The 27,432-nt window shown below is 40.3% G+C and overlaps 1 protein-coding gene across 1 annotated transcript in view; it reads left to right on the plus strand.

The window, feature by feature from the left end:
- Positions 1-27,432, plus strand: part of SPECC1L (sperm antigen with calponin homology and coiled-coil domains 1 like) — a 105,869-nt gene that overhangs the window by 55,880 nt on the left and 22,557 nt on the right. The window contains exons 10-13 of the mRNA XM_054592776.1: positions 955-1,045; positions 13,368-13,451; positions 15,351-15,507; positions 18,796-18,898. Of these exons, the coding sequence (XP_054448751.1) occupies positions 955-1,045; positions 13,368-13,451; positions 15,351-15,507; positions 18,796-18,898 (435 nt within the window). The remainder of the gene's footprint in view (positions 1-954; positions 1,046-13,367; positions 13,452-15,350; positions 15,508-18,795; positions 18,899-27,432) is intronic.

The raw sequence follows: 27,432 nt of genomic DNA on the forward strand, positions 1-27,432 counted from the left end.
GTAAATGTCAATGGTGTTCCTCTGAAAACCTCTAATAGTGATCACTAGCAGGTGTTGAACACGCAATATATCATCTACGCTGTTCCAGATGCTTCATAATGTTGACTCATTTAATCCTCATGACAAATCTATTGGGAATTAGGTACTGTTCTTATCGCTAGTTTTCACATGTGGAATCTGAGGCCCAGAAGGGTAAGCAAGCTGCTGAGGGTCATACAGTTAAGAAGTGGTAGAGAGGGAATTTCACCCTGGGTAGCATGGCTTCAGAGACCATGCTTTTATCTAAGTATGCAGTATTTGGTGACTACTTCTGGCTGCGTGCAAAGGGATGTATGTGTAAGACAGGATTGAGGAAGCTGGTGACGGAGCTGATGGAGGGTTGCATTAGGGCAGTTGTAGTAGAAGAGCTAGAGAGTTGCCGACTCTCTTGGAACCAGGGCATGAATTGAATGGCCAGTAAAAGTACAATAGGAGCACATCTGTTACTCTAATTGGTATGTGATAGTTAAGAGTTCTCTTTAAACAAAAAAATGAGATTATATCCAGAGTGCCATCAGAATACCCGTGGTCGCAGGGGTCAGTTCTGTGGGTTCAGGGAGAGGTGAGGGGAGGTTTGACTGTTAAAGGGACAGAGGAGGAATCCTCGTGGGGATGAAAACACTTTGTTTATCTCTACCAGTATCTTGGTTGTGATAGTATACTATAGACTTACAGGATGTTATCTCTAAGAAAAACTGAGTAAAGGACACAGGGGTCTTCCTATTTTAAAGTGATATATTGATCACATTATATGCTGGGGGCAGGGGAGGATGAATGAGAATTAGTTTCAGCCTTATAACAATTTGGAAGGGATTATGCAAGTCTGTAACTAAATATTTACTCTCTGCAACTTTCTTTGTGAGCCCCAGCTCTAGATTTAACCTAACTTTGATACTGTTTATCTTCTGGTTTCAGAGACATTCCATAAGTGGACCAATTTCTACATCCAAACCCCTAACAGCCCTGTCAGATAAGAGACCAAACTATGGGGAAATCCCTGTTCAAGGTATGTTATCTCATATGTTTCAATATTTTACTTTTGTTACTAATTTTTAAATTCTGACCTTTTTTAGCTAACTAAATTGTTCTCTTTGTTCTTGATGTTATTTAAACCAGTCTGGTATACATCTTATCAGAAGTTTACTAATAATATGTCTTAATTACAAGTGCAGAGGTTAGTTGTTGATAAGTGTATGTTGGAAGACAACTCTCTCATAGCATCATGATAGGTAATAGAGAGTAGCTCTTGCTACGTGCTGCGTTTTCATAGTTGTTCATGGTGTATGGATAGTTATCCCCATCTTACAGGTACTAAAAATGAGGCTTCACAAAGTATCTTAATGTAGGTTACCACAGTTACTGAACAGTAGACCTGGCAGCCTGACACCAAAGCCCATTTTTAAATCTCTGTGTTGTCTGTTGTTGTTCATAAGAAGAAACTGAGACTCTGGAAGATGAGGTCCAGCAATTCTTTCCTGCACCTGTGAAGGGGCTTGCCCACTTTCCACAGCTCTTTATGGAAGAGCCAGCACCAGAACCCAGTCTCTTCCCACCTGAGGTCAGGCCCCTTCTCTGCCACGTGGGAAATGGTTTGTGGCATTGGCCTGGTGCTGTGAAAGCAGCACTTCTTTCGGGATAGGTGTAGAGATGCTCAGCAGGTGCGCACACCACTCGGGAGCCTCGGGCTTCTCTTAGCTCCTGCAGGCCAGTCGCCTCGGCGTGCGTGCGTGTGTGTGTACACATACGTGTTCTCTCCATTGTCGAAGTCAGGTGTTAGGCTTTACAGGTAAGGCTACAAGGTTTTGACAGGCATGGGGAAGAAATAAGCAGACTTGTGAGAACACTTCCATTAAAGAAGCTAGAGGACTGGCTCCCGGGCCTCCATGGACCACCAGTGCTGGAAGCGTTCAGTTTCGTGATGGAACCGGTCCTATACCTGCCAGCCCTGAGTGTCCAGATAAGCTGGTTGTGCGCGCATTTCTGTGACAGTGGAAGGTGGGGCTGCTGCCGCCTTCTGTGCACAAAGGCTTCCTTCCTACCCCTGTTCCTTGGCTTCTGACTCTTCCATTGATTATGACCTGATACCTTTTCTCCCCATAGAAGGTCCTCTTGCTATGGGAACAAATAATGGAAGGTTTAAAGTCTCTCTTTATATCATAAGCCTGTTCCCAGCTTCACCTCCCAGATGGATCCATCAGGGATTGTGTGCGTGTATGGTGCATAGATCATCAGCCTCACATGTCCTGCCTACTGCCCCGTTTGATGCTCTTTCCTTGTCTGTAAATTGGGAACAATCACAAATACCTAGCTCGTGGGATTCTCAAGTCCCTGTCTTCCCAGAGCTCTTAAACCCTGCACGCAGGCTTTCACGCGTAACCACTCCAGCAGGCTCTTTTTATCGAGGGTGCCAGTCACATTATGTCAGTAACCCCGTCGGCTCTCAGTCCTAATCTGCTGGGAACTGTCGGCAGCATTTGGTTCTGCTGAACAGTTGCTTTTCCAGGATGTTCATTTTGGCTTTCATGGAGCCACACTCTCGCATCTTCTCTTTCCTCATCGGCGGCTTCGCCATCTCCTGTGCTCATTCTTCCTGCCTGACCAGTAAGTGGCGTGTGCCCCGGAGCTCAGTCCCCAGGCCTGTCTTCTCAGTCTGCACTCAGTCTGTTACTGCGTCCTGTCTGTTTCTACTTTTAACTACTATTTTTATTCTGAGAACTGCCAAATTTCTATCTCCCCCCTGCTCCTCTCTTCTGGACTCTAGATTCATATATCCTGTTGCTGATTTGACATTGCCATTTTGATATTGAATACTCTCAGACTGTGATCGTCCAGGACAAGATTCCTGCAGTTTTCAAACTTGTTCAGCCTGTAGTTTGCCTTCTCTACCTCAGTTAATGGCATTTCTGTTTTTCAGAAACTTTGGAATCATTCTTAATTCCGTTTGGAGTCATGTCTTAGACGCCGTATCTGAGATCTGTTTAGTTCTTTAGGAAACCCCCCTGGCTTTACTTTCAAAATACAGCCTGAATCGGAGCATTGCTCTTCCCTCCACGACCACCTTCTCAGTGGGAGTCACCACTGTCTCTCACCTGGGTTCTGGCAAAAGATTTTCTAATCCTCTCCCAGTCTATTCTTTACCCTACAGCCAGTGTAATCTTGGAAAGTATAACTTGGAATGTGTCACTTCACTCAGAGCCCTCCACCGGTTCCCATTTCTTTCAGAACAACTAGGGTCCTTTTAGTGGCCTCCAGACCCTCCCAGCCTGGCCTCAAGTTGGCTCTCTGGCGATATCACCGTGCTCTCTTGGTCACTGCCCAAACTCATGGGCTTCCTTGCTGTCCTGGGGCACTCAGACACGCTCCTCAGGTAGCAGCCTTACCCTGGCTTTTCCTCGGCTGGACCACTTGTCCAGGAGGAGGGCTTACTCCTGCAAGGCTTCGTCCCGATCTCGCCCAGGTGAGGTCCTGAGCGCCACGTTTATAATTGTAACCCACTCTGCACTCCACACGCCTCTGTCTCTGATCTCTCTTTTTTCACGTTAGCATTTATCCCTTCTAACATACTTTATAGTTTTTTACTTATCTATAACTTTTAATGGTTTTCTTCCATTCCCCTAGATTGTGAGGTCCCCAAGGTCAGGGTGCCCTGAGCACCTATAGTAGTTTTGGGCTCTTGATAAAAAATTATGAGGTGAGTGAATGAAATAGAGAGTTAAAGCATGTAAAATACTGAGCACAAATTTTAGCCCACAATAAATGTTCACTGTTAGAGTTTATTAGTGTTTGTGAACTTTTTCTTAGTATCACATGTGGCTGAGAATAATGGCTCTTAATTGTCCACTAGTAAAAGATTTTAGTTCATTGCAGAGCAGCCGAGATCAGCAGGGTTTTGCTTAGTTGCCGACTAGTCACTGTGAGAAAGCCTCGGTACACATTATGTTTGGGCATCGTAAAAGAGCTGCGTGCATTGAGCGCAAAGGTGGAAGCCAAGGGTTCAGGACCCTTGAACCACTGCCCTGCCCATTACGTGTGCCCCAGTTCTGTCAATAAAGTCAGCCTTCTGATCTGCAGTCACAGCCAACTGCAGTTGGAGCCAGGATCCAGGATGACACAGCCTTGAGAATGTGTATGACCCTGGGCCAGTGCCAACCGCGTGAGAGCAGCTCGTAGCCGAGAGCACTGAAGTGATGCTGGGACACCAAAGAATACTGGGTCCCCAAGGCCGCCATTGGCCCTGGAGGAGGGCAGGGATGCTCCAGTGAGAAATGACTCAGGGCCTTTCCCAGCCTCCTGAAGCCAACCCAGGGGACCTCTCCCCATCTGACTGCTGCCCTCAGGCTCATCGTAATTGGCTCCCAGCAGGTCAAAGTTTACCCAGGAAAGCCAGCAGCAGCAGTGTTTCTAGAGCTTGCCTGTTGATAAGGCTTACCTGAGTCACTTGGTAAAATAGAGAATCCTGGGCCTTATCTGAGCTCTGTTGACAGGGAGTCTCCAGGAAAGGGAGTCTGGAGACTTCATTTTCACAAGGACCCCACGTGTTTTTTTAGGAAAGAATAAATTTGGGAAATTAGGCAAGGTGTACTGTTTCATTTTCCCTCTTGCCTTGGCTTTTGTGGATGGGGAATGGGGTGTGGAAGGTCTGTGAGCCAAGGTTATTGAAGACACAGACTAAATGTGTTATATCTCTGGGACCCGCTGAATCAAATCTGTTTTTGGCTTTCCTCATTTTATTATCTGGTAATGTATCAAATGATAGTGCCGTTGGGCGTGAGGTGTGTGCAGTCAGCCTGTGTTAATGCCGGTCTAATTCCCCACCTCAGTCTGTTATAATGCCTTAATGGGGTTTAGGGGAAGCAGTGCACATACAGGAGACAGAGGGAAACACACTTAGATGAATTTTTATCTGAGAATTTGTTCATAGTGTGATCTTATCTTACAGTCACTAGAGAAAGAAACCACTTACAAAACTGATAAGAGCGTAGAATTTCCGAGCTCTGTCTTGAAATGCTTTTCCTCCTTGATTGTCTCTTTTGTCTTGGCATGAATAAAAAAAGTCTATAATTTTCATTTTGAAAGTTTTGGTGGCTTCATTACTGAAATTTAAAAAGGTTCTGCCTCTTGTTCTGCTACACTCGGAGAACTTGTTGTTGTTGTTTTTTCAGTTTAGCGTAGTAAGTATGGGTTTTTTTGTTGTGTTTTAGCATCATGCTTTTATATCAGTTGCAGGAGAATGTTTCAGACCAGAGAGATCTTATTATAAATGGACTAATCAAATGCTCTTTTGTTATTAGTGTCATCAGTTGAGTTAAATGAGTAGGGTCACGATTGGTGCCGCCTCAGTGAGTCTTTATAGACAGACGTGAATTCGTGTTTGTGGCCAATGCAGGAAGGGGTAGGCCTGGTACCAGGTACATGGATACAAGGAGTTGAAAAGTTCTGTACCGTCTCCATTAGCACAGTGATCTTAAAAGGCCTCGAGTGTTAAATGAAGACCTCAGCTGATGGTTCAGGTGACTGGAGGGCCTGGGGTTGCCTGGTATCAGTGTGGCCTTGTGAATGCCATGTGTGTGCCACCAGCTCAGACACATGGATGTCTGAGAAAGTTGGTTATTCTAAGTGTAGTCATGTTCTGTAAAGAAACGCATACTGCTCTCTGTCCAAATTATGTTACCTGAGGCCTAGAGAGAGAAAATTTTTAAAAAATTTAGTATTTTGGAAAAATTCATTGGTAAGGGCACATACAATAAATGTGACACAAAGTTAGGAAGTTTTACCAGAAAGCCAGCCCATTGTTAAAAGTTACAGTCTCTTTACTTTTAAGTTAAAATAAAGAAAAAGAAGCTTCTATTTAAAAAGTTCCACAGCACTGTTCATTCTCCCAAGGGTAGATCTCAATCAGATTCTGGCTCAGCCCTAGCTATAGCACTCAGGGGGACCTGCTGGGAGAAATTCAGGCAGAAGTCCTGCTCTCCTGTACTTACAGTCTAATTGGATATCTGTTCACTTTGAAACCCTCCCACCTCCATTTTCCTTCTCTTCTCAGATGTGGTTCTTGATATTTGCCTTGATAAAACCAAGGTAACTAGGCTCATATTTTTTCCAACATATTATTATGAAAATTTTCAAGCATACAGAAAAATGGAAAGAAATTGTATAGTAAATATCCACATCTCACTACCTAGATTCTGTAGCATTGTCCTATATTCTCCCTTTCTAAACATTTTTTTAATTAAATTTATTGGGGTGCCATTGGTTAATAAAATTATAAAGGTTTCAGGTATACTCCTATATTCTCTTTATCACATATTCATCCTTCTAATCTATCTGTCTTTTCTTATGCTTTTCAAGATAAATTGTAATCAGTACACTTGAGTGTACATTGTAATATTTAAGGTTTTCTCTCTGCCTTTAAACTCAAAAGAGGTAAGTTTCAATCAGTACACTTGAGCATACATTGCAATATTTAAGGTTTTCTGTCTTCTTTAAACTCAAAAGAGAGATGTTTAAACTTAGAGAAGAGTTGCAAAAATACTAAGAGTTTTCTGATAACCTTCACACAGGTTCCCTTATATGAACATCCTACATAACCATGGGATAATTATCAAAAATAAAAAATCAGTATCATTTAAATGTTAACCTACACTACAGACTTTATTTGGATTCCACCAGTTTTTTCACCAATGTTCATTTTCTATTCCAGGATCAAATCCAGGACCCACTTTGCATTTTGTTGTCTTATCTCCTTAAAGCTTTACCAGTCTGCAGCACTCACTTTCCTGCCATTAGCAGTCTTTTCCTGCCATTTGTGGTCTTGACACTTTTTTTTTTAGTCCTCACCTGAGGATATACTTATTGTTTTTTTTTTTAATAGAGAGGAAGGGAGAGTGATGTGAAAGAGAAACATTAATTGGCTGCTTCCCATTTGTGCCCTGACTGGGAATTGAACCTACAACCTAGGTATGTGTCCTGACCAGGAATTGAACTCTCAGCCTTTTGGTCTACGGGACAGTGCTCCAGTTATCTGAGCCACCCAGCCAGGGCAGATCTGAACACTTTTGTAGGATACTACTTAGTTGTTTTTTAGAATATCTCTTAGTATGAGTTTTTCTGTTTTTTTTTTCTTTCTCCTAATTACTTTGAGGTTGAGAAGGATACCAAGAGGTGATGTGCCCTTCTAAGTGTATCATATCAGGGGGAACATCATGTTGCTATATCTTATAATTGGTGATGTTGACTTTTATCACTTGGTTAAGGTGGTTGTCTGCTAGTAATTAATAAATATTCTATTCCTGCTTAAACTTGCTCTCACTAGTTTTAGCATCTGTGCATTTTTCCTGCAGCAGTTATTACTGTGGTGTTGTAGAGGGGATTTTCTATTTTCCTCAATTATTTTTGTAAGGAATTATTTATATTATGTTATTATACTTACTGTTATATGTATAGCATTTTTGTATTAGCATAGACTTACGAATATTTTATTCTTTGGGTTATATTCTGTGGCTTAGATTGTCCCCACTTCGGCCATTGGGAGACGTTTCACGTTGAGTCCTGCTCTTTTGCGCACAACCCCCCTCCACCCCCCAGGCCTTCTCTTACTTCCCGGCGCTGCGAGATGATCCAGGCTTGTTGTTTTCCTGCACCAGCTCTGGAATCAACTACTCCAAGGAGTCCTGGTGACTTTTATTAGAGAATAGTAATTTAGAAAACAAGATCTGGATGCTAGATGTATTTCTACTGACGTTCCAGTGCCTCCAGTCCCTGTCTGGATAGAGTTAGGAAAATTTTATATGTATAATCAACCCATGCATACACACATGAAACTATTATTTCCATATCCATTTATCAAAAACCATGAGTTTATCTATGCTAATGCCTCTGAGTCTAAGCCAGTACCAAAGTGTACATTCTAGCATTTTCCTTACTGCTAACTTCTTTCTCTTGACAGTAAGAAACCTGGCTCTCATTATCCACATTATATTTGCTTATTTAAAAATTGTTAAACCATACTCCTGTGAGAAACAAATTTACCAGAGAACAGTGTGTGTGTACATTTCTTTTTGTGTTTAATCTTAGAGTATCCAGACAAGACACTTTTTTAGCAAAGTTACTTAGATCAGCTCAGTGTGGGTCTTTGTAATACTGTTAGATTACTTTTGACACAGTCTGCATTCCATTCTCTTTCCCCAAATTCTGATTGACTAAAAACATTATATACAGTAAAGCTTACTCCCTACACTGTAGGATATTTAGCAGCGTCCCTGACCTCCACCCGCGAGACAGCAGGCACCCCCTCGGATGCCAGCCAGTAGCCATCACGTCTCCCCAGGCAAAACAACTGGAGATGCCTCGAAACATTGACAGAATTGCCCCCAGTTAAGAACCAGACACATGGCTCTCTCAGTTTTATTTGTCTAATTTCAGCAGAGAGATGGAAACTGTAAGTGGAGTTCAATTGGGAAATCTTAGCTGCTCTTGCATGTTGTGTACTGTGTCCATCAGAGGCCTTAACATATTAATTATAGTATTTTTAAGTTCCCTGTCAGATAGTTCCAACACCTGTACCATATTCCAGAGGCTTTTTCTCAGTGTGTGTTCACTGCAGCTTTAGGCTCTCCAGGATGAAATGTCTCATGCTGTTGCAACTCAGCTGAGATTTCCTATTTGTCCATTTGTTGGGAACATATTTTCCTTTATAATATTGAGCATATTTATAATAACTGCTTTAAAATTCTTTTCTGCTGCCGTGGCCAGGTAGCTCAGTTGGTTAGAGCATTGTCCCAATACACCAAAGTTATGGGTTCAATCCCTGGTCAGGGCACATATAAGAATCAGCCAATGAATGCATAAATAAGTGGAACAAAAGCATAATAATTCTCTCCCCCCTGCCCTGAAATCAATAAATAAAAAACTTTTTTAAAAATTATTTTCTGCTAGGCTTCCATTTCTTTTGAATACGGGTCATTTTTTTCTTTTTCTTTAAATGTCTAGTAATTTTGGATTGTATCCTAGGCAGTGTGAATCATACATTATAGAGAATCTTGATTTTGTTTTGTTCCTTTGCAGGAAATTGTGTTTTGTTAGCAAGCAGTTAACTTGGTTTACCTCAAGCCTCAGCCTTTTTTTTTTTTTTTTTTAGCTGAAATACCTGTTCAGTTATTTTGTCTTTAACTCCTTGAAATCTGAGTGCTTATGGATTTTAGCAGTCACTGAAAGATTTGGGTAGAGTTTATATACAGTATTTGTGACTTCTTTCTGGTATTTTCTCTTCCCCCAAGAGTTGTGGTTGTCTCCAGGTATGTCCTCTGCTTCTTCGAAGCAGTAAAGCGGTGGGTTTCCTACCAAATTTTAGCTGTCCTCCATGGCCTCATCTGGGGCCCACACTCACGCCTGCAGCCATAAAACTGGGAAACTTACGCAGTACTCTTCCCTTCTTCCAAGTGTAGACTCCTCTCATTTTCTTCCTGTTTTGGTTCCTATGCAGTGTCTTAAGTAGTTGATTTTCATAGTTTTTCAAGATTTTATAGTTATTTTCAGCAGGAAAATTGGTCCATTTGGAACTACTCCTCTATGAATAGAAGTTGAGATATTTAGGTTTCTGTGTTTACAAACACACATTTTTTGTTGTTGTTGTTTTGCTTATAAAAATGATCAGAGAAACAATAAAGGGACAACTGCCTGTACCTGTTTGTTTCTGTGATTTCTACAATAAGAGAATTAAGGAGCAGACCTAGTGTGCTCATGTTACTGCTGTCTGTCGGGAGTGAACAGAATGTCTCTGTGTAGGTTTACCCTTTTATCCTAGCCCTGGACCTCATTCCCTTGGGCTCTCATAGATGCTGTGAGCCTAAATGCTGTATAGCCTTCTTCTATATCTTCAGTTTTACCCTTTCTGCTGGCTCCCTTCCTTTGTCATTTTTAAATGCTCACATCTCTCCTATGTTACGGAAGAAAAAATCCTCTCCCTACCTCCTCTAGCTACTATACTTTCTCTCTTTTCCTTTCACAGTTTGTCTCCTCCCTGTCTCCTACTCACTCTTCAGAATATTCTTACCTTACTTTTGTCCCCGCCAATGTATGAAATTGCTCTGACCAAGGTTACCATGACCTCCTTGTCACCAAGTTCATTATCACATCATCTGTTATGTGCTAATAATTTCCAAAACTATATATTCACTCTGACTTTTCTTCTGAACTCCCATGCTAAACCTCATCTTTCCCAGGGTATGTGAAATGGTTCTAAAATTCAATGTATTCGCACCTCTTTTCCTCCCATAATACTCTTCCCCTCTCTTACCTCTGTACGTGGAACCTCCTTCCTTCTTACTTCCATGTTGAGTAGGTCAGCAAGTCTGTCGATGCTACCTGTTTGAAGAGCCCTCAGTCATCCCTCCTTCTCTCCTGGTATCACCCAAGTCCAAGCCATTTTTATCTCTCCTCTACAGTTGGAATTGTTCCTCCTCCAGTCTACTGCAGCCAGAAAGATGCTTAACTTGGCCTGCATCACCTGCTTGCTTTACCCTTGCCTGGTGTGGTCCTCCCAGCCTGCTTACAGCCTCACTTACTCCTCTCTTCCCCATGCCCTAGGGATTTTTTTCAGTGTATATAGAATAACCCTCCCCAAGCCATATTTTGCTTATATAAAGGCTATTAATTATCCTTCTAGTCTTCACTGAGAAGTCATTTCCTGCGGAGGTCTTTCCAGATCTCTGAAGAGCAGGTCACATCCCCTGCTGTGTTCCCAGAGCCCCATGTATTTGTTCTGTCCTTGCATCCTTCACTTGTAATGATTTTTTTTTTTTAACTGTCTGGCCTCTGCTCTAGGCTGAGTTCCATGGGGGCAAATTTCCTGCCTCCTGTCTTCCTTTCTTTGACCTTTGCACCAAGCCTGGCAAGCAGTGGGTACCCAAATTATTTTTGTTTAATAAATGAATTAAAGACAAGAAGAGCGCCATATGACAGTAGACTCTATTACTGTAAAATACAATCTCTTCTGCATGCCACACTACACTAATTTTATTTCCTGAAGAGGGATAAACCAACGATTTCACATGAAGATGGAATCCGGCTGGCTTACTAGTAGTAGACAGACATGTATTCTTACTATAACAAGCGCCTCTGAGTGCCTGTTTGATTCCCAGTGAAAATACTTCATGAAATGGTAGCAGACTGTGTTGTGCCAGTTGAAAGTTACCACAAATAATTTTGAAAAGACTAACCTATTGGGACTGTTTAAATGAAGGCCATGAAATATGTAATGTTTTGTATATTTTCAAAAAGTGTCTGCCAAATTGAAACAGACTTGGATCCTTCAATGTGCAAGTAAGGAAGAGCCTTCGCCAGGTTTGGGCGAATGAATCAGTGTGCTTCCTGAGCTTTTGTTTCAGTTGCGTGTCTAGGATGTGCCATGTGAAAGAGAAAGAATTAAGGCAACTTGGAAACACATTCCTTGTGGGGCTTGACAAGGCCTGTATCTTAGCTAACATACTTGTTTTGATTCATTTGTCTTTATAGCCTTTGTTTTCACTTTTCTTCATTTGCTGCATTCTTTGGGAGATTAAGATTTAGAGAAATAGCCAATTTTATCATTGTAAAATGGAAAATTTAATTAAAATGAAAATATGGATTTCTGTTTCCTACTATATCCACGTGCTGCTAACTTTATCTGTCAGACTTTGTGCATAAAATACTCTTCCTGTGAGAATGAAGACTGGCTGCCAACAGGGTTCAGAATTCTGATTGATGCTTGCTTTGTAGGCTTTTTGCACAGAGGTGAGGTTTGTTCTTGAAAAGAAAGATGTAATGACTAGGCTATATAAATCCTATCTTAATTAAGAAAGTAAGTTCATCCTTCCTAATCCCTTCCCCTCCAAGTAGTTTGTAATTAACAACCAGATGTTCCTCATTTGCTTAGAAAATAAATTTTAAAATAAAAGATGTGCTGTCCTTGAAAGATAATACCATATGTCATTACTTTTGACATCATGTTATAATGAGAGTAAATGTATTTTAATTTGTCAACTGTAAAAAGAGGTGTTGAATAACCTCTTTGACTAATGGTAAACCTTGCCTTTCTCCTTTTAAAAAAATATGTTAGCTGTAGGGACTTTCTTGGTCAATGAGACTTTATTAAGTATAAGAGGTGGTGTTTCCCCTGATCCTCATTGCACATCCCTAGTACACCCCGACCAAGCAGAACACATCTACTCTGTCCTTGTGCTTGTCACCCTGGCCTGACAACAGCCATGTCGGGCTTGTAGCCTTAGGTACAAAGTGTGTCGGTCTGTGTTTGGGAGCTTCCACTGTGGGCAGCAGGTCCTGAGGAGGCGATGCTGAAACAAGACCTGCTGGATGATAAAGGCAGCCAGGAGGGAACGGAGGAGGAGTATGGGAGATGTGGGAACAGCTTGTGCCAGTGTTCAAGGGACTCAAGAAACTCCCTGGACAGCTTGTGTTTAGAAAGCAGGGGAGGAGTAGAACAAGGTGAGGCTCAAACATGCAGGTGGTTGAGGTGGTATCTGATTGTGTCCTTCCCTGAATGTTCAAAAATGTCTGTGCTTCCTTGTTGCCCTTAGACTAAAGTCCACATACTAGGTAATGAACGTTCTCATCAGCCAGCCTCATCCACCCTTTAGAGCCTCTCTTCCTGCTGCCGTCTCTGTTTTCCATGTGCCCCTTATTTTAGCCATGCTGGGATTTTACTATTCTTCCACTTGACTGCCCTTGTACCTTGGCTCTTGGTATTGTCTGGCTGAAATTCTGTTACCCACCCCTCTTCTCCACTAGTAAAGCCCTGCTTGCCATTACAGGACGCTTTTGAAGCCTTCCTGCTTCCTGAAATCAAAATGAATGGCTTCTCTCTCTCTGGTTTAATAGCACTTTATCATTCTAGTATTCTAATTAATTCCATCCTGACGTGTATGTGTGTGTGTGTGTGTGTGTGTCTGTCTTCCCTACTAACCGTATGTAGGCACAAGGGCAAGGCTTTTATTTAGTTTGTACTTTTTAGACCTAGATACACTAGGGGATCAGCGAATTTTGTTGAATTGCATCAAAGAGGTAAGTCGCAGTTGGTGATTTAGAAGCATTTTCATTTGTGTCAAATGTCTCATCTCTAGAAATAAAACATTGAACAAAACGTTTTCTCATGTTCCTTGTCTATGGCGGTTATTCTGTGTAAGTAGCCTGTATGGGAAATTGTTGAAGCGCCCTCGACTAGGACAGAGATGAGCGTCAGGGGCGGGAGGGGTAAGACTCACCTTCCCGCTGCCTTTGTTACTTCAGTGTTCAGCGTCAGATGTCTTTATCGTGACCTTTTCCACTTTGTGCAGAGCATCTGTTAAGAACATCCTCAACCAGCCGACCTGCTTCTCTGCCAAGAGTGCCTGCCATGGAAAGTGCCAAGACCATCTCAGGTAATAACTTTTATTGGAAATTTCCTTTAAAAAGACTCTTCTAGAAGTTTTAGTATTGGTATCGAATACTTTCTCTTTATACTTAGTTAACTTTACTTGCTTCTTAAACTCTTGAGTTGATTATTTTTCACTCTGAATTTCTCCTATTGTATCTTTCAGATTCTATAGAAATCATATGGCCCTGATTTTTTAAAAAACCACAAAAACTAAATAGTTCCATTCATTTAAGTATTTATTAGATGCCTAGAGTAGGTTAGATGATGTGTTGAAAACATAGTTTTATACAAAGTGGATATAGTTGTGAAAGATTAAAATATTTATCCCAAGTTGTGTCATGACTGTTTTTGAAGAGTTATTTCAGAGCACATCCAAAATTCACTGGAAGATTTTTTCTTGTGTGACAAAGCCATTCTCTAATGATGATTTTGACGGGTCTACTTTGTTTGTCTCCTAGAGCTGACTCTTGAGTTTTATCAGTTCTTCATGTTCTTTTCCTTTTGTGGCCTTTTCTTAACATTTAATCGCTCAACTAATAGAAATTGGACTATGAAGGAAGAAATTCCTGTGTTCTGTCTCCTACAATTAACGCCCCACTTGTACATGGATTTAAGTTAGGCAGTTTTTAATACATTGTAGCTGGGTCTTTAAATCAGTGGGGAGCCTGGCCAAAATGATCATCCCAAAGCCTCTTCCTATAACAGAGTTCTTCCTATTCTTTCTCAGTCTTTTTTTTCTATCTTATATATAACTATGAAAGCTGTTCTCACTCAGTTTCCTAGTCTACCACTAAAAGATACTGCTGATTTGATGCATAGAGAGATCTGATATTGAAAGAAAAAACTAATAATTATAAAATTATGTCAGAATATGTAAGCGCATTTTTATTCAAATAAGATCCTGTAATAGGAGAAAGCACCTGCCTCCTGGACCTTTAAAGACATCACTTTTCTAAGGCAGTGTTATATTCTGCTTGTGATTATCCTAAAGTCATCAGGAAAATTTTAACCAATTCAAGGGAGACAGTTTCACTAATAAGGGGGAAAACTATTGTTGTATAACATTGATTGCATTACAACCAGCCCAGAGGTCATACAGTTAATGGCTCTCCCATATCCAGTGTCTTCTGAGGTAAGAGAGAATTTGTCTGAAGTCAGGAACTTTGTGTCGTATCTCATTCTCACTGCACTCAGCCCTATGTTGTGAGCACCTGCTGGTACCCAGCGCACCCTTGCTAGAAAGCTGCCCTGACCGTGGCTCTTTTATCGACGGCTGAAGTGGCTCCTGTCCACCCAGCAGTTCTCAGAGCTTTTCTGTAATTCTAACAAGAGGCGTCGTCTTCCTATACCAGACTTTCAAAGTAGGACTTTGCTGATTGTCTTTATTGCTCAGTAGTCGACTTGACATCTTTTGATTTTCTGTCTCATTGATATATGATTTATGCTTTTAAAAACATGGCCTGACCCAGAATTAAGTGTATCTTTTTTCAGTCCCTTTAATGTGTTTTTGGCTAAGTTCAGAAGGGTCATCATGTTGATTTTAGTGGGAAATAAGTAATTCTCAGGTACTGCCTTTGGTCTTTAGTTGTATTTGTGATTAAACGAATGTTTGCAGAGTACGTACTGTGTGCTCCGTGGGGCCTGTGAGTGTACAGGGGTCGGGGAGACAAACCTCTTAACCATCGGGGCATGTGAGGCTCAACACATATTTCAACTACGGTATCTTTTTTTATAGTTTTTTTTTAATGAAAAAATAAACTCTTTCAACTTATCAGTAAGATAAAGAAAATTTGAGTTTTTCCTCTTGTAATTTCTGCTATTTTTGTAAACTATTGGAGAAAATGTCTCAAGAACTCAATTTAAAATATTTTTGCTATAAAATGTGCAATGGTTACTTTCACAGTGTCTCGACGAAGTAGTGAAGAGATGAAACGCGACATCTCTGCACCCGAGGGGGCGCCCCCGGCCTCCCTTATGGCTATGGGCGCCGCGCCGCCACAGCTTTCCCTCTCCGCCTCTCCCACGGCGTCTGTGACCCCTACCGCCCGCAGCCGCATAAGGTAGGGGACAGTTCGTGGGGTGCCTTTTGTGCATAGCTTTCCTGGCCTTTTAAGAGTAAATGATTAAGGTATAAAGCAGTGCATTCAGGCACTGATTTTTTAAAAAAATGTGCGTGGTATTAATTATTTCCTGATTTCCTCTTCTGTGCCCAGAATTGGGTAAGATGGTATAGGAGTAACACAAAGGTAAAGATACAGTCCCTTTCCCCAAGCAGCTGGGGTGTCTGTGTCTGTTGTTGGTTTTTACGTTAGAGAGTGGTTGAATACAGAAGTAGGTACTGTGAAATTCAAATACTTGGGGCTGTGGGTGGAATGTTAGGGAAGATTAGGAAAGTAGAATTTTGAGTGGGGCCTCAGGATGGTAAATGGGGAGGGAGGGCGGACATTATTGTCAAGGCCAGTGACTTGCGTGAACGCGCACCAACGATGAATAGCCAGGAGGGGACACCACACACAGAGAGCGCAGGCGGAAACCGGAGGAAGGTGTGCGCCTGCCCCATCCAGGGTGGCGGGAAAAGACTGGCTGGGGGGTGTGGCCGAGCCGTGCGGCCTCTTAAAGTGAACCTGAGTCACTTTGATATGGTAGCAGCTATAAAGTGGGGTAAATAAATTAGTGTGAGGAGGTGATGCAAGGACCAAACCAAAGGTGAGGAAAGCAGCTAAAAGATATTACAAAGTTTCCATGACAAAGTTATCAAGTCTGGACCTGGGTGACAGCAGGGGAATGGTGAATGGGGGGTTCGACTTGGGAGTTTTTCAAAGAGAAATATGATTAGAAAGGAATGAAAGGGTGAGGGCTACCGAAGGCGGCCCCGGTTGTTTAGATTGGGTGCTTGGAGCATGAGGCTGCGTTAATAACTGAGAAACAACATACGAAAGTATATTCTATTCCTATTTCTCTTATGTCAGAAGTTATTTTGGGGCTAAGAAGTATTTCTAGTTTATAAGAAAACAATAGATGTCAAAAATTTAGCATATATTGTTTATAGGAATGAGGAAAACTCATAGGAGGAATTAAGCATAAAGGGAATTAAGAACAATTGAGACGTATTAGGAATTAAAGGTAGGGTAGGGATGGGTTCCAGAAATGTAGCCATATATTAACTTACAGGTTTGAGGACAGAATGGGTATTTGGCTTCTCAGACTCAAATTATATACTTACTGTTTTTTTATTTTGTTTTTTTTAAGATATCTATTTATTTATATAGAGAGAGGAGAAGGGAGGGAGGATGAGACATAAAATCTATTGGTTGCCTCTCACACATCCCTAGCTGGGCACTCAGTCCACTGAGCCAGGGCTGTATATTACTTTTAAGGTAAAGCCCTGTCTCTAGGGGACCAACCTGTTAGAATAATGGTCCCATAAACAGTGCACCACTGGGGTGCGTAAGGGTGTGGTGATGCGAACTAGCTGCGTTCTGCCCTGGCTGACGCAGGGGCGCTGTTCGTACTTGTCTTCGTACCTTTGGGAAGGGCACCCGCCATTCCTGGCTCCCTCACTGAGAAGCTGTGATCCCTTGGCCTTTGTTTCCTCATCTTTCAATGAAGAAGTTTTAAGAGACAGCTCTCCCACTCTAGGAGGTTCTTTTCTGCAGGTTCTTATTGTGTCCATAGAGTTTACTCTTTTTTGATGCTTTTTATGCTGTTTCTATTATAAAACAGACCTGCTGTGAGCCAGAGTGAACCTTTCCCATTGATGATAGTAGTTACTTTTAAGCATGATGCAGATTTTTGGGGGGCAGGGCTTGCATTCATTCACTAATCTTAAATTTTCTATCTTCATTCTCTTTTTCTATGTTTAATAGTGTTATAACAAACTTCCTTGAACGCTTTAAACCAACGCAGAAACCTGGCAGGCTGGTATAGGAACATAAAAGTGTATTTCTTCAAGGCAGCAGCCTTAACTGCATGTTGAAATATTTTTGTGTTTTACTTTCGTTTCTAAGTAAAAATTAGTGCTATTTCAGTATACCTCTCAATGGGAAAAGCTTCAGTTCTAAATGTGTTTTCTTTGATTTCCTAACATATTCTGAAGGGTAAATACAGACAGAAATCAATGTGCTGAAGAATACTAAGCCACTTGTAATGTAATAACCTCTAGGGCACTTACTGGGCTAAGCTTATGGGACTTGGGACTAGAATCTCTGCTTTATAAAGTAAGCATTAAAAAATAGACCAAGTCTTTACAAGTGTGCCATTTGTCAACAAGCAGGTTGTTTTACAAAGCACTTTCTCTCCTTCCAGGAATTCCTTAATGTTCTGTTCTACTTCTAAAGTAGCTCCCGGGTGGAGGGATTTGGTGTTAAATGAATAGAGTTGTATGCCTCCCCTGCTCTGTTACCAAATCTTTTTTTGATTCAGTGTCTGGTCTTAGGAAGGATGTTTATCCTGCCTCTAAGGCAATCAACAGTGCTCTAAAGTGTCCTACATATAATTTTAAAATGAGCTATATTGATTTTTTTTCAACCTTCTATAGTATGCCCATCCTGTAGTAAATTCTGAAGTTCCTTGGTGGGGTAGGGCCCCTGTGTTGTTCACAGTCCCTTGCCCAGCAGTTGCACATTGCCTGGCACAGTGGTGCTCAATAGAGGGGTGTCAAATGGGTGAGGTTACAGAAAAATTCCATTTTCTATGCAAGGTAAACTCCTAATCACCTATAAAGAATGTACAGCTTAGCAGTACACACACTTACGATATTTTATGGATGTTTTCATGTTTATTGCCATCTTTTGTTCTTACTTGTTTCTCCTAATTATAAGCACCTTGAAGGCAGGAAACTGTGCCTTATAATTCTTCACCTTGCATATAACCTTGTCCTTTGTATTTATACTAAATTTTTTTTTAAAGGTGAAGTGATTATAGGCATAAGGTTGGACCAAAAAGGAGTAAAGTAAAACCAGATCATAAAGATTATGGACAGGTAAGACTTTGAATGAAAGGCGGTCATGACAGTTTTCAGAGGCTGCCAGTATCAGGCGGTTTTCCCCTCCTGAGCATCCTGGAATGCCTTCCGTGCTGTACTGATTCTTTGCCAGTTTTCGTGTGGCTAATGAATGGAGCCCCTCTCTTTGGATGGCAGAAAGTCCTGACAGTGGTGGGTCTCTGGGTCCCCTGTAAAAATTGATAGGTAGGTAAAATCCAGTGAATGAAAAGATACATATGTGTGCATTTGTCCTCTTCAAGAATGCAGACCAACACTGGTCTTTTCTGTGTATTGGATTTCTGGTTTATAATGCTGTTCAAATAAAAAATATTTCAACTTTGGGTTTCTTATTTTCGTTTATCAGGGAAGAAAGGAAGGACCCTCTCTCAGCATTGGCAAGAGAATATGGAGGATCAAAGAGGAATGCCTTGCTGAAGTGGTGTCAGAAGAAAACAGAAGGCTATCAGGTAACCACAGTCTTTTTGTCCTATGTGAGCAATTGCCAAATCAAGTGCTGGAGTGTTATATTCATTACATATCTCACATTAGAAATGGTGGGTCCTGCACTGAATTTCAGAAATACATTTAACACATTGAAAGTCTACCTCAAATTTGCTGGTGTACCACTTAAATAAGTTTCTTGCCTTCCCAGAGTTGCTAATCTTTGTACTAATCTTCAGCTATTACAGCACTTTCTTACTGAAGTCCTGGTTAAATGCTTCTGTTGAGATCTCATCTGGCTTTAGAGTGAAAATATGTTTATTTTACTTTCAGTTAATAGTTTAATTATTATGTCTGAAGTTTCCTTCTGGCCCAGTTGTTTTCCATAGCGTTGCCCCCTTCCTACTGGGCTCTGCTTGTGCCCAATCATTTCGTGTCCGAACTATTTTAACAGCCTGCCCTTTCCTCCCCTGTTTGTGTCTGTCTGTCTCTCCCCTTTCAATATTTTATTTTAAATGATGTTAAATATGGTATTTAGAGAGGAAATTCTCATTCTGCACACAATGGAAGCCTCTAAAATATATCCATTAGACTGCTAAAAAGTATGGTTTAGGTTGTCAGTGTCCTTGCATATGATTTTAGCCACAGAGACTCTTCCCAGCCTGCAGCTGCGTTCTCAATTGCCATTTCATATTTTGGTGCAGCCACACAGAAATAAAACGTGAGAATGTTTTCAGTTCTCAGAAAGTCATAATAATCAGTGAGGATTTGCTAAGTGTCTACATGTCTCCAGCTTCCATTAGATACAAGGGAGACGAGTAGTGTTGGCAAAGATGTGGAAAATCTGGAAAGCGTGTGCGCTGCAGTGGCTGTTGAAAAAAGAATGGCGGTTACTCAAAAAACTAAACATAGGACTACTGTATGACCCAGGAGTTTCACTTCTAATGTGTATATACTTACCCAAAATAATTGAAAACATGGCCTGGAAGAGGTAATTTATACACCCATGTCCATAGCAGCACTATTCATAGTAGCTACAAGGTAGAAGCGATCCAAGTGCCCAGCAGATGGAGAAACAAAATGCAGTGTACATATACAGTGGAATATTATTCATCTTTAAAAAGGGAAGAACTTCTAACACGTGCTGCAGACGATGAACCTTAAAGACATTGTACTAAATGAAATAAATCATACACAAAAGGACAAATATTTATGAGTCCACTTATATGAATAGGCAGATTCATGGAGAGAGGAAGCAGAATGGCGGTGCCAGGGGCTGGGCGGAGGGGCCGAAGAGGAGCTCCTGTTGGAACAGCACAGGGTTTCGGTCTGTGCAGGCGAACAGAGGTCTGCGGACGGGTGGCGGCGATGGCTGCACGGCAGTGTGAAGTGTGCTTAATGCCACCGAACTATACACTTACATATGGTTAAAGTGATAAATTGTATGTTTATGTGTATTTTACAAATAAAAAAATTAATTAGCAAAAATAAAGTAAATGATTGAGATATAACTAGATAGAAAATCACCAAAGATATAGAAGGCTTGAACTGTATATACTATACACATATACTAACAAGACCTATAAGATATATATGGTACACTTTACCCAAAAGCAGCAGAGTATACATTCTTCTCAGGTGCACAAAGAATACTATTCCAGCATAGGCTGTATGTTGAGTTATAAAACCAGTCTCAGTAAATTTTAAATGATTAAAATTATACAGAGTAGCCCTGGCTGGTGTGGCTCAGTGGATGCAGTGCTGGCCTGTGAACTGAAAGGTCACTGGTTCAGTTCCCAGTCAGGGCACACGCCTGGGTTGCAGGCCAGGTCCCTGGTTGAGGGCATGTGAGAGGCAACTGATCGATATATCTCTTGTGCATAGTTGTTTTTCTCCCTCTTTTTCTCCCTCCTTTCCCCCCTCTTTAAAAATCTTTTTTTAAAAAATCTTTTTAAAGCATTTAAACTAGGAATGGAAGGGGATTTTTTCTGTCTATTAGGGGGCATCTATGAAAAACCCCCAGCTAACATTATACTTGTGAAAAGACTGGCTGCTTTCCACCTAAGATCAGGAACAAGAAAGGATGTCCACTTTTACCACTTCTCTTCAACATTTTCCTGAACATTCTAGCTAGGGCAGTTAGGCAAGAGAAAGAAATAAAAGACATTGAAAATGAAGAATAAAATTATTTCTGTTTGCAGATAACATGATTGATACCTAGAAAATGTTATAGAGTTCACATAAAAGCTGTTAGAGCTAGTAAATTCAGCAAAGTTATAGGATATAAGGTCAGAGTAAAAATCACTTGGATTTCTATATACTAGCAATGAAAACTCTGAAATTAAGACACTTCTATTTTTAAAAGCATCAAAAAGAATAAAATACTTGGAAATAAATTTCAGCACAGGAGCATAGGCTTATTACTGAAAACTACAAGAAATTGCTGAAAGAAACTAAAGAAAATCTAAATAAATGGAAAGACATCCCTTGTTCATGGATTGGAAATTTTGGTATATGCTATAACATGGAGAAACCTTGAAAATATGCTAACTGAAAGAAGCCAAACATAAAAATCCATCCTAGAAGATGTTGATACTGCAGACCTGAAAGCAGGTATAGATCTGACAGTCTCAGTTTTGCTTAGTAACAAGAACATTAATGCTGGTGGCTATAAGTTTGATCTAGAACTGAAACCTCAAGCGTAAACCATGGAAATATACTTCATATAAGAGTTAATTGACCCCTTTACAATGTAATTTGGTTGGTTTTTAGTGTATTCACAGAGTTGTACAGTCATCACCATGATCAATTTTAGAGTATTTTCATTAATCCAAAAAGAAACCCCCTACCCATTAGCAGTCACTCCCCATTTGCTGTAAGCAGCCATTAGTTTACTTTCTATCTCTATAGATTTGCCTCTTCCGGACACTTTATATGAATGGAATTACACAATATGTGGTTCTTTGTGACTGGCTTCTTTCATTTAGCATGTTTCCAAAGTTCATCTATTTTATAATATGTTATTAATACTTCACTCCTTTGTATGGCTGAATAATATTCCATTGTATGGATATACGACACTTTGATACTCATCTCTTAATGGACATTTGGGTTGTTTTGGCTACAATGCTGCAGTGAATGTTGTGTACAAATTATTTTTACATGGACCTAAGTAATTTTCTCATATCCTTCTGTCCATCTTCTACTCTGCTGCCAGAATGGTTTGAAATTATGATCTGCTTATTTCTCTTTAAGCTGCTTCCTCTTGGTCATTTGGTTAAAGTCCAAGATCCTTGGTGTGGAGAACAAGACCCCTTATGATTGATCTGGGTGCTGTGTAGGCTTAGTGACTCCTCGTTCTTGTGGAATCCCCGGTTTCACCTTAGCTCCGGGTGCCCCCCCGCAACCTCTCACTCTGCCCCTTCCATCTGGAGAGCATCTGGTCCACTAGTTTAGGAGGTAGCATCGATGCAAAATTGCTACTGCCCCACTTCTTCCCTGTGAGGGTTCATCCCTCACACGGGCCCCTTCCCCCACTGCCTCCTCACAGAGCCCATGGAGCCAAGTTCTTTCTTGACTTGAACCTGATCCAGAACAGAGTGTTTTCTGTATCTCAGAGTATATTCTTTGGAGGTCTTGCATCTGTGACTCATTTTCCCTGTGTTCCCAAATCCCACAGGGTATATCACCAGGGAATTGAAGGTGTCAGTTTACGTGCCTGTCTCTTTCTAGACTGTGAGCTTTTGTCCTCTCATACCAATGGACAAGAGGGGCCTGTCTTGCCCCAGCTGGTGTGGCTCAGTTGGTTGGGTGTCACCCTGAAAACCGAAAGGTCGCCAGTTCGATTGCCCCTCAGGGTATAGGCCTGGATTGCAGGTTTGGTCACTGGTCAGGGTGTGTATGGAGGGCAGCCAGTTGACATTTCTCTCTCACATCTATGTTTCCTTCCCTCTCTTTCTCCATCCTTTTTCCTCTCTCTAAAATCAAAAATAAAGTTTATTTTGTTAAAAAAAAAAAAAGAAGGGCCTATCTTGGCCGCCTTTGAGCACAACTAGCATGAGGCTCAGCACATGGCAGAGCTTAGTAACTGTCTGACCCTGTGTATTGAATGTAACAGAATACATTGGATGTTCATTTTTAGAGTGGTGCTTCTCAAAGTTGTCTGTAGAAACCTGCGAAGACTGTGAAAAAAAATACAGATTCTTGAGGCCCACCCTAAAGATGTATAATTCAAGAGGTATAAAGTAAAACCCTGGAATCTGCATCTTTATTAGCACTGCAGTGATTCTTAGACCAAACAATGGTAATTGCACAGAGTGAGTGACTAAGATCTTTGACTTGAGTGTCTCATGAGCTTTGCGCGTTGGCACTGCCCCTTACCACGCAACCTTACGCAAGCTGCTCGGCCTCTTTGAGCCTCAGCCTCTTCCTCTGTAAAATGGAGGAGTAACTGAGGCAGTCGTGTACATTCACCAGCATATGCTATGTGTTTACTAGATGTTTAAATTATTTTATTTTGTGGCATAGGGTGTTCTGACATACTAAATTGTCTTAAAATACTACTCACATTGAGTCATTTTTGATAATTATAAAATACCTCCTTTTATTATGGAACTCTGCTAACCATCAAGTGGATTAAATAACTAAATAAGTTGGTTGAGATAATTCAAACATTAAATCAATTATTTAACTAATGTCTATTGGTTCCTTTCCACATGAATTCTCTGATTCTGTGATTTTAAGGTAGATTTTTTTAGGTTAAAAAATATACCCACAAATCAATTACTTGAGAGCTTCAATACATAATTTTATGTTTTCTAATTTACTGGATATATACTGTGCAGGAGGAAATATAATGTAAAACAGAATAATTAACACATATAGAGAAGAACCCTTTTGTACACTAAACAGTCTTATGCTACAAATCCAATCCCCTCCAACCCCTTCTTTGCTTTCTGTGATCACTTCTGTAATGACATATTAGATGTATGGCTTTTTTGTTTGTCTGGTTTCTGTTTCCTGAAAGACAGATATCTGTTGTTGCTGTTTAAAAGTAAATAGGATGCTGGTTATTTTATTTCAAGGTCTGTGAGTTAAAATTGAATATTCTAAATGTATAACCTTTTTAAACTGAAAGGTGTATCTGATAGAGCCCTTAATTTGTCAAGAGCCATAGAAGAAGCGCCAGAGCCCTTTTCTTATCTAGTTATAAATATGGATAAGCACACCCGTCCTTGGAGCGAGCAGTTTAGGACCAGTCGTTTGGTCTCTGACTACTCACCGTCTGCAGGAAAGGGCAGGTTGTGACACTCGACTAACTCACTAGAGCAGGAGCTCTTACGTGACAGTTAGCACGTACTGTGCTTGCAAGCCCCAAATGCATCATTGATGCTTGGACCGTGCATGCTTTATGTCTAGGAGCTGTCTAATTGACGGAGATAGATTCCCTAATACCCGTATCGTCTTCCTTTAACTCTCTTAAGAGTCATCCTAAAATAATTGTACTAATCACTGTAATTTCATTAACCACCCATTACAAAACAAGCCCTTGTGAGTTGGCCTTTTATCTAACAAATACATTTTTCTCTCTTAAATTGTGCCCTGCCACTTATTGTTCACTGATGTTTTAGAATATTAGAATTTTACTGTTGAAAGGGCCTTGACATTTTTATTTACTGTCAGGTTTACAAACGCAGGACTGAAATCCTAACAAGGATAAGTTACTTCCTCAAGGCCACATCATGAGTTCATGGCGTTATATAAACAGCCCTCAGGACTACTGTGTTAAGGTTCTGTCGTCCCTTTATTTGAAAATCAGCACTTCAGTTTGTATACAATTATTTTTTTTTAATTAAAATTTAAGTATGCAATTAACTCTAATAATTTTTAAGTGCTTTTAAAGGGAAGTGATAACCTACTGCCCTATTCCATTACCTTTGTAATTTCTGCTTCCCAGAGGCTACTACTTTCAGTTCTTTTAGCTGGTTCTTTAGGGATTGACAATGTAAGATTAATTATACAAAAGTAACCAAGTAATAGAAGAAAACAATTTATAGTTTCAGTAAACTTTTTGGAGGGTTCTAAATTTTATATTTAACAACTTCTCTTGTAGCCTCTGAAGGTTAATTTAAAAGAGAGCTTTACTTTTGCATGAAAAATATCCTGTTTTCTCATAAAATGCCAGACCTAGAAATGGATTAGTTAGTACAAAGGATAATGAAATCATGTAATTGAGTACAAAACAGGTTTTTTAAAAAAATTATATTTTCATTTATTTTTTTATTGAATTTATTGGAGTGACATTGGTTAATGAAAGTATATAGGTTTTGGTGTACAATCCTGTAGCACATCATCTGTATATTGTATTGTGTGTTCACCACCCCAAATCAAGTCCCCTTCCATCACCATTTATTCCCCTTTACCCTCTTCTGTCTGCCTCCACCCCCTTTCCCTCTTCCAATCACAGTACTGTTATCTGTTGCCAATGAGGCGTTTTTGTATGTGTGTGTGGTTTTGATTTTGATTTTTTTGTTTTTTGCTTAATCCCTTTGTCTTTTGCACCCAGTCCCTCAAACCCCCTCCTCTCTGACAGCTGTCAGTCTCTTCACTTTCTATAAGCTTGTTTTAAGTTTGTTTGTTAGTTTATTTTGTTCATTAGAGTTCGCAAATGAGTGAAATCATATGGTATGTGTCTTTCTCTGACTGGCTTATTTCATTTAGCATAATGGTCTCCAGGTTCATCCATGCTCTCTCAAAGGGCAAGATTTCCTTCCCTTTTATAACCAAATAGTATTGCATTGTGTAAATGGACCACAGCATTTTTATCCGCTCATCCATTGATGGGCACTTGGGCTGCTTCCAAATCTTGGCTATTATAAATAGTGCTGCAGTGATGCAGGGGTGCATGTATTTTGAATTAGTGTTTCGAGTTTCTTTGTATATATTCCCAGAAGTGGGATTGCTGGATCATAAGGCAGTTCCATTTTTAATTTTTTGAAGTAACTCCGTACTGCTTTCCACAGCGGCTGCACCAGTCTGCATTCCTGCCGGCAGTGCATGGCAGGTTCCCTTTTCTCCACAGCCTTGCCAACGCTTGTTTGTTAACTTATTGATGATGGCCATTCTGCAGTTCTGAGGTGATATCTCATTGTGGTTTTAATTTGTATTTCTCTGATGATTAGTGATGTTGAGCATCTTTTCAAATGTCTGTTGGCCACCTGTATGTCCCCTTTGGACAAATATCTATTCAGGTCCTTTGCCCAATTTTTTAATTGGATTGTCTTTTTGATGTTGACTTTTATAAGTTCTTTATAAACTTTGGATATTAACCCCTTAGCAAATGTATCTTTTCAGATTAACCCCTCATTGCTGACTATGTCCTCCCATTCAGTGGGTTGTCTTTTCATTTTGTTGATGGTTTCCTTTGCTTTGCATAAACTTTTTAGTTTGATATAGTCCCACTTGTTTAATTTTTCTTTTGTTTCCCTTGTCCAAGGCAATGTATCAGAAAAAATATTGCTACTCTAGTACAAAATAGTTTTACACTTGATCTTAGCCAAAAGACCGAGAAACAATAGTACAAAATAGTTTTAATAAATGAACAAAAGCTTTTAGTACTGCCTGAGGTAATTTCACATAGGCATTAAGAATGTTCAGTTTTATTGAGAAATTTACTCATGAGTGCTTGGGCTGAGGAAGAAAAGATTGTGTATTAGTGGAGATAAGTAGAATTAGAAGAATTGATGGGCGTAGGTCATTTAGAAATGCTATGCTTTACTTGCATTCTACCAATTTTTCCTAATACAAAAATTCATTTATCAAATATACAGGGTCCAGCAGAAGTAACGCCTGCTTGAATGTGGTTGCTAGAGTAATGATATGGGTGCAATTATTTACAGTTTTAATTTTAACATTTCACCTAAAATGTCATATGATGTGCTTGAGTGTGGTGTTTTTATGTTACAGAATTACATGCTTATGATTTTGTAATAAAACATTTGGTAATAAAAAAGAAGCGTTATCTGTGCTGGACCCTGAGTATTAAGTTCTGTGCCAGGTAATGTGCTAGATGTTGAAACAGAAATCAGGTTATAAAAAGGTTGTTAATATTGTCAGGAAGCCTTTGACTAGTGAGTAAACTGTACATTAATAATTAAAATTCAATATGGACTTCTGTTTATGGTTATAGTAGAATGTGAGACCAAATCTGCTGACAAGTATTATATAAGTTGTTTACAACACAAAAGAAAAAAAAAAGCCCTTGAAAGTATTGGGGATTAACCGAGGCAACCAGTACAGATTTGGCAGGAGCCAGAATTGCAGAGAGAAGGAAAACATATTGAGCCCTGGAAGTGTGGCTCAGTTGGTTAGGTGTCGTCCTGAAAACTGAAAGGTCAGGGCATTTACCTACGTTGCAGGTTCAGTCCCAGTCAGGGAGCCTATGAGAAGTAACTGATCAATGTTTCTCTTTCTCTCTTTCTCCCTCCCTTCCCCTCTCTCTTAAAAAAGAAAAGGAAAGAAATTTATTTTTTTTTAAAAAAAAGAAAACACATTGAGTTGA

This window comes from Pteronotus mesoamericanus, unplaced genomic scaffold (assembly GCF_021234165.1).
Source record: "Pteronotus mesoamericanus isolate MK-2021 breed Mesoamerican mustached bat unplaced genomic scaffold, CSHL_Meso_final scaffold_371, whole genome shotgun sequence".
In the NCBI taxonomy this organism is placed as follows: domain Eukaryota; kingdom Metazoa; phylum Chordata; class Mammalia; order Chiroptera; family Mormoopidae; genus Pteronotus; species Pteronotus mesoamericanus.